At 42.6% G+C, this 7,601-nt stretch overlaps 1 protein-coding gene across 3 annotated transcripts; it reads left to right on the top strand.

The window, feature by feature from the left end:
* The first annotated feature begins 235 nt into the window (after window positions 1-235).
* On the top strand, window positions 236-4,509 carry LOC133915984 (protein WEAK CHLOROPLAST MOVEMENT UNDER BLUE LIGHT 1-like). 3 transcript variants are annotated; one of them, XM_062359440.1, is made up of 5 exons: window positions 236-403; window positions 521-621; window positions 741-815; window positions 1,636-2,322; window positions 2,515-4,509. In XM_062359440.1, the coding sequence occupies exons 4-5, from the start codon at window positions 1,792-1,794 to the stop codon at window positions 4,336-4,338; spliced, it is 2,355 nt and encodes a 784-aa protein (XP_062215424.1). In that variant the 5' UTR covers window positions 236-403; window positions 521-621; window positions 741-815; window positions 1,636-1,791; the 3' UTR covers window positions 4,339-4,509. The 3 variants fall into 3 exon arrangements, with proteins under 3 accessions (XP_062215424.1, XP_062215425.1, XP_062215423.1); XM_062359441.1 differs by having other exon boundaries at window positions 477-621; XM_062359439.1 differs by lacking the exon at window positions 521-621.
* Window positions 4,510-7,601: the final 3,092 nt, after the last annotated feature.

The following is a 7,601-nucleotide window of genomic DNA, read 5'->3' as shown; positions in this document are numbered from 1 at the left end:
AGGCACTAGCCGCATTTGGTTGAAGTCTCCTAGGCATGCATGGTGTGGCAAAGTGGACTTGAATCCAAAACCCCTGCCCTACACCTGCAAAAAGCTTGGTTTTCCCTCCCACAATTACTCCTAAGTAGGAAGGTGTTCTGCAAAAACAAGCGTCGCAGCCTAATCCCCCGCTGCTTATCACTAATCCCGAGCTGCTCCCCACGACGAGGTGACGCGAGCACAAGAGACAAAGGCACCCACTCCCCCTCAAGGAACACAGCACGGCACGGCTCGGCACAAGGAAAAGGTGGACCAACAGAGAGAGGGAAAGAGCCGCCGGCCGGGGCGGAGACCCGAATCGGCGGGAAAAAAGAAGGCTCCAGCTGGTTGCTTCGCCTGCAAGGCATCCATCCCGCGACGCCGGGTAAAATTCATTCCTTTTGCTGCAGCTCGAGCTCAGTTTGGTTGTAGCTGTTGTGGCTGAGTTTGACGATTAGTTCTTGGTTTGCCTGGGGTGGATTTTGGGCTCGCGGTCTGCCAGAATTCGACCAAGGGTTTTACTGCGGTTTCGCTGGGGGATTCTGGTCGTTCAGCGCCACTCTCTTGGATTAAGATCAAATCAATAGGCGTGGAGAAGGCTGGGTTGGTTTTGAGTTTTTGTCGCTTATCTTTTCTTGGTCTGGAGTTGGTGTAGCTGTAGCAGCTAAATAGCTCCTTTTCAATGTTGTCTAATACAATATTTGATTTTTTTTGTTCGACAGGCATAATTACATCAACTGTGGTGGTGATCGGTTTTGAACTTCTCTGCTTCAATAACTACGTCCTGAAAGTTGGAGGTAACTAAATTACTAGTTCACTGCTGGCTGCTCCACTAAACATTTCATGTTATATCTTGGCTGGACTTAACTGTGGTTAGCAATGGTTCTTTGGCATACTCAGCCGTCATGTTACTTACCCTATGGCTTCGGTGAATTGTGCAGCAATTTTGTCTTGTCTGCTTACTGCCTGTGGGCAAGCACAAAATTTTTAGTGTTTGATGCCCAGAATTGAGACACTTGACAGAGTCCACAGTTAAGAGATGATGTTAGAATAGGAACTCAGTCATCTTGTTTGATCATGATGTGTTTCCTTTGCTTTATATTTCAAAAGTAAAAGCTTGTACAAAATTGTTGCCTGTTATTTTTTAGGCACATTGTTGCTTGTTATTTGTTGGAATGATGATTTGGCTACAAGAATATAAGGCTAGGTGGAACACCTGCTGAATAATTGCAGACATTAAAATCAAGATCATGTCTTCATGCCAACCGGTGGTAATGATTAATGCATATAGGAACAGATCGTAGTTCTCGTGCTGGTTGTTATGCTGGTACCTCTCTGGCTCTACTGCACACAAGGTTGTTCATACATGGCATACACATGGAAAGTGGGTTGATCTGTAAATAGTGACAAATGCAGTATCTGGATTTCCTATGTTGTATTGTTTTTAAAAAAAAATATCCCTCATGACAAGGAGGTGTCAGATATGAGCATATTCTGCTTGGTTTACTACACTAGTAGGGACCTCCCCTACTGTATTTCCCTCATAAAAAAATATGAATTTTTGATTCAGCTCACGTTCTGTAAGCTGATCCATTTTTTTTGCCTGAATTTTTTTAGGAGAAAAACCCTGTGAATACTAAGCTTTGGGAATGGAGTTGACTGATCCATAAACTAGCCAAATAGTCGTCTCTATATACATCTTCGTCAACAACAGAAGGATTTTTCCCCTAAAAAAACAACAGAAGCATTGTTACCACCAACGTTCCTGCTTCCATGGAAGTTTTTGAAAGTAATGGCCATGGGAAAACAAGAATACAGAATGCTGAAAACCTGGCACCAGTTTCTATTGAGAGTCCAGATACATCCTTGGAAATCCAACAAAAGTTACAACGGAATTTGACAGAGCACCTGGCCGAATTGGAGTCCCCTATAGGCCACGCTGTAATTTCATCACCGAAAATACCCTCTCACTTTGGACCAGCTCAGGCATTTGATGATTCATCGAAAGATGAGGCAGATCATGCTATTTTAACAAATAAGACTGAATTGAAAAACATATCTGAAAATGGTTTTACCAGTGTGAGTACTATGATAACAGCTGAAATGAAATCTAAAGAAGAACATATGAATGATCATGAGAACATTGTTGTCACCCCGGAAAGGAAAGAGGAATCAGAAAAGGGGTCTGAAGGCTCATACAGAGGTTTTGTTGACACTACTGCACCGTTTGAGTCTGTTAAAGAGGCTGTCACCAAGTTTGGAGGAATTGTTGATTGGAAAGCCTACAGAGCTCAATCATTAGAGGTAAATGTCTCTTTGTTTTAAACTTCATATGGATCATGGTCAGACACATGGATGGTCGTGTTTTATATGCATTTCCTTCCCTGAACAGATACGGTTATTCGGTTTTGGGAACAGCAACTTCCTCTTAACAGAGGTTCGATAACATTTCATTATGTATAATACAATCACAAAGTAAAATTTGTCTTTATGCAGAGATGCAGGGTCATGCAACTTGAGCTTGAAAAGATTCAGCAGGAAATTCCACAATTCAAAGAAGATTGGGAAGCTGCTGAGGTGGCCAAATCACACGTAATCAAAGAGCTAGAGAGAACTAAGAGATTTGTTGAGGAGCTGAAGCATAAGTTGGACAGGGCACAGCTTGAAGTTGACCAAGCAAAGCAAGATTCTGAACTTGCCCAGCTTAGGGCACAAGAAATGGAGCAGGGGATTGATGATGAAGCTAGTGTAATAGCCCAAACACAGTTGACAGTCGCCAAAGAAAGACATGAAAAGGCTGCCGAGGAACTGAAGTTGATAAAAGAGGAGTTGAGATCAACACGTGAACAGTATTCTGTCTTAACCACTGAAAGGGATACAGCAGTCAAAAGAGCTGAGGAAGCTGTTTCTGCTGCGAAGGAAACCGAGAAGCAAGTGGAGGACGTCACTTCAGAACTTATTGCATCCAAAGAGTCTCTCGAGTCAGCCCATGCTGCACACCACGAAGCAGAAGAGCACAGACTTGGGGCAGCTTTGGCAAAAGAGCACGATTGCCTGGCTTGGGAGAAAGAGTTGCAGCAGGCACATGAGGAGTTGCACCAACTCAACGAGCAAATTCTATCCAAAACAGATGTTGAATCCAAAGTTGATGAAAACGTGCGTAAGCTACTTAGCCTCCAAGGTGAGCTAGCTGCCTATATGGAAAACAAATTGAGTGACGAAGCTGGAGTGGTTCAGGAGCAAGGCTCCAAAGAAGCAAAAGAAATTAGTAGGTCAATCAAAGAAGCTCTAGCTTCAAAAAGAAAGGAGCTTGATGAGGTTAGAGGGAAATTAGAATATGCAGAAAATGAAGCCAACTTAATAAGAGTTATTGCAGAAACACTCAGGACAGAGCTTGATAAGGAGAAAGCTTCACTTGTTACATTGCAGCAGAGGGAGTGTATGGCATCCATCACAGTTTCTTCTTTAGAAGCTGAGCTCAACAGCACGAAGCAAGAGATAGAAATGGTGCATAAGAAGGAAGCAGAAACCCAGGAAAAAATGGTGAAGCTTCCAAGGATGTTGCAGCAAGCAGCGCATGAGGCAGAAGATGCCAAGATGGCAGCTCATTTGGCACAAGAAGAACTGAGAAGGGCCAAGGAAGAAGCTGAACAAACCAAGGCTTCTGCAACAACAGCAGATGTCAGGTTACGTGCAGTTTTGAAAGAGATAGAGGCGTCTAACGCATCTGAGAGGCTAGCACTAGTGGCAGCTCAAGCAATGCAAGAGAGTGAGGAGACAAGAAGTGTTGCTGATTCTCCTAGAGGAGTAACACTTCCTATAAGTGAATATCATGCTTTTAGCAAGAGGGTCCATGAAGCAGAAGAGCTTGCAAATGAGAGGGTCGCAGCAGCTTTGGCACAAATAGAGTTGGCGAAAGATTCTGAATCAAGGAGGCTAGACAAACTACATGAAGCGTCCAAGGAGATGAGCCAAAAGAAGGATGCTCTTCAAATCGCGTTAGTGAGGGCTGATATGGCAAATGAGGGGAAACTTGGTGCTGAGAAGGAGCTGAGAAGATGGAGAGCTGAACGTGAGCAGCGTGGGAAAGCCCATGAAGCAGTAACACATGCAGTTAGTCATGTGAGCGCTCCATCTAAGAAATTTGCCGACCACAAGAGCTCTTACCAGGAAGATGGAGAATTTCTTACGGATTCGAAGTTGCACATGTCAACTAATAGCATGGATCACTTTGTACCGGACCAGAAGTTACGGAAAAAGAAGTCATTCTTCCGTCGGATGTCCACCATTTTGTCTAGAAAGGCTCAGACACAAACATAAGATTGATTGTGTACAGACAATGTTAATTACTGTATTTTTGTAAAATGTAGATGGTGTAAAGTTAAATAAGTTTGCTTTCCATACCCTGTAAATTGTTTGATACTTTGAGGACTGGACGTCGTTGTATGATGTTTCGGAGAGATGTTGATACTTAAAACTTGCTTTTGTCTATTCCCAGCCCTGTCAAATCTTATTGTTCTTTTTATTCCTCACATTGAAAATCCGGAGGCAATTCGTTCGTGTCCATTTGTCATGTTGGTTATGAACACAAGGTACGTGTAATTGCCAACTGTGAAATATAATGATCTGAATTGGTGATTCATCCTTTGCAACACAAGAATATCATACAGGCCAAGTGTCTTTTAGTTAATGATGTATATTTCCAAACAAGTTCGGTCATCCTGTGTCGTGTTAGACCTGGCTTTTGACAGCAAGTGGCGGGACCGAATCAAGTTCTGAAATGTTTGGGACGTTCAGTAGACAGTCAATCTTACAGTAGGTTTTCTGAAAACTGATGCTCAGAATATCATGTGCAGACAAAACTGTGCAACCAGGAATAGAATCAACTGAGAGACAGACAACAAACCAAGCATAATTAAACAAATGCTAATCGTCACAACTCACCCAAAAAAAGTAGGAAAAAAACCATCACACAACTTAAATGGAAACTATATGTCACAGCAACAAAGAAGAGTACAATATGCTACCCAACCATTTTGATGTTTATCCAGCAAGCATCAACAAACTTTCTGTGGTTCATTCTTAGCAAGGATTCACCGAGAAATAACAAGCATTACAGAGTGTAAAAAAGAACACCAGAATACAATGAGCACCGAGGAACAAGTTAAACGCATAGCATTGGCTTAGGGGCTTGCTGTATATCAAATAAGAACATAGAAATAAACTTTCTAAAATTCAGATTCTTTGCATGGACTGCCGGAAGAAGCATGATTTAAGCTATTTAAAAGCAACCACAAATAGCAACCTGAGTTAAATAGGATAAAAGAAACTAAATTGGCCCAGAGGTTTTATGTTGAATATAGAGTTCAGGGTGCACAAATTAATATAATTGAACCACTAAGATCATTTTGAAAAAAAAAATCAGAATATTAGTTTCCAGGAAAATATTATTTAATAATTGGTTATAAGCTAAGATATCTATTTGGAAATATGGATTAATAACTCAACCACTGACTCGTGACAAAAGAAGACATATAAGCTATAGTGTAAAGATCTGATGAGGATATCACTCTTTTGAATAAACACAATAATCCTCCACCAGCACCATTGCACGATCCAATAACAAGAGCTCATGCATAATAATTAAATTATAAGGTGAGTTCGTTTATAGGAGTTTATCGCTTGCCTATTAAGGATGAGTTGTTACCTAAGTCTTGTGATTTTATTCTAAGTAGGAACCAAGGTGAGGGGAGCAGTGCTACTACAACAAGTTCAGGTCAACACTATTACAGTCAATTTGGATTCAGCCGACAGCATCAACTTAAAACATGCATAATTCTTGCATACGGAGTATGTTGGAGGAGTATGAGCACTTGCTGAAAAGCTTACAATGAGATATTTCCAACGAACCTGACTCCATCTTCATAATCATGTTATACACATCACATATATGAAAGAGAGATGTTTTATCACCTATTTAGGTCAACATGGGCCTTGTAAGTGAGAGAGAGTCCAAGCCCAAGTTGTGGGCGCCCTCCCCCGGTGAAAGGAAACATTATGATACCTCTCTCTTGCTCTCCTCCATGTAGGGTTGAAGGCACCATGTCAAATCTAGGTTTAGTTGTGGTTACTTCTCCCCCTTATGTTGAGAATACTACAATGTGCTTGTATCAATTAGACCAATCACTTACTGTTTACTGGACCTCTCTTTTGTGTGATGTTGATCTTAGTTAATTTCATATTACTTCTTCTTTGTTCTTGTTTATTTTAAGATTTCTTACAAGGACAAGAACCTGGTGTTCAGGTTAGTCACATTCTTGGCGTGGTTGATAACACTTAGAGTGTGGTGTAACAATTGCTAGGTGTTCTGGTCATCCTTGGTTAGAAGCCTACATCATCGTTCTCCACCAAATAGTTATCAAGATCCATATTAGTTCAAAAGTTAAGATTGTTTATGAAGAAGGTGCATGTTTGATCATGTGTGTGTTATTCTAAACCACATGCATATGAATACAAAACATGTACAAGTGGGAAATCTGTATTGCAATTGGATACCTGAAAACACCGTATCAAATCACTACTGCAAAAAGGCATAAGAGTGCCGATTGAAAAACCGGTATCAACGCCGGTTTTTCAACCAGCACTCTTTACTCGGTACTGATAGTCACCAATTCCAGACCCTGTACTAAAAGTTCTTTTCAGTACTGGTTCATGCCTCCAACCGGCACTGATAAAGCTTCTTGAGCCAAAAAATAAACGAGCCGGCTCGAAAGAGCCGGTTCGGCTGCTACCACCACCATCGTTGTGCTCCTGCCGCTGCCACCGCGGTCGTGCTCCTGCTACCGCCGCCGCATGCTCAAATCGAACACATCTCATCCATACAACACATCTCACACATCTCATCCATACAACACAAGCACAAATCTGGTTCTACCGCTGCTCCCCTCACCAGTAATTGAGCCATAGGATCAATTGCTTGCCCAATTAAGGCTGGTACATCCATATTCATGAGTTGATGAGAACACAAGCACAAATCGATTGCACAATCCATACGAAAACAAGCACAAATCTCATCCATATACTCATCCCAAATAGTTACACAATCCATATGAACACAAGCACAAATAGATTGCACAATCTATACAAACACAAGCACAAATCTCATCCATATACTCATCTCAAACAGTTACACAATCCATATGAACACAATCCAAGGGACTCACTTTGCGGTATCAGCATCCTTCGCGTCATCCAAGGGAGCCGCACGCGCTGGGAACGGTCGGTCGTGCTCAACCTCCTCGCCACTGAACCCTCATCGCTCGTGGCCGCGCTCGAGGCAACTCTAGGCTCATGGCCACGCTCGAGGCAGTCGTGGTACTCGCGCCAGCGACCTGGTGGGTGGTGGCGCAAGAGAGGAGGAGCGGTGTGAAGTGGAAGGGGAGCTGGATGGTACTCGCGCCGGTGACCTGGTGGGTGGCAACATAGGACAGGAGGAGCGGTGTGAAGTGGAAGAGGAGCTGGATGGTACTTGCGCCGATGACCTGGTGGGTAGCGACGCAAGAGAGGATGTCACGTCCCAAATT

The sequence above is a fragment of the Phragmites australis genome, chromosome 4 (genome assembly GCF_958298935.1).
Source record: "Phragmites australis chromosome 4, lpPhrAust1.1, whole genome shotgun sequence".
Classification (NCBI taxonomy): Eukaryota; Viridiplantae; Streptophyta; class Magnoliopsida; order Poales; family Poaceae; genus Phragmites; species Phragmites australis.
Note: the sequence above shows the minus strand (reverse complement) of the source record. Positions and strands in the feature narration are given on the sequence as shown.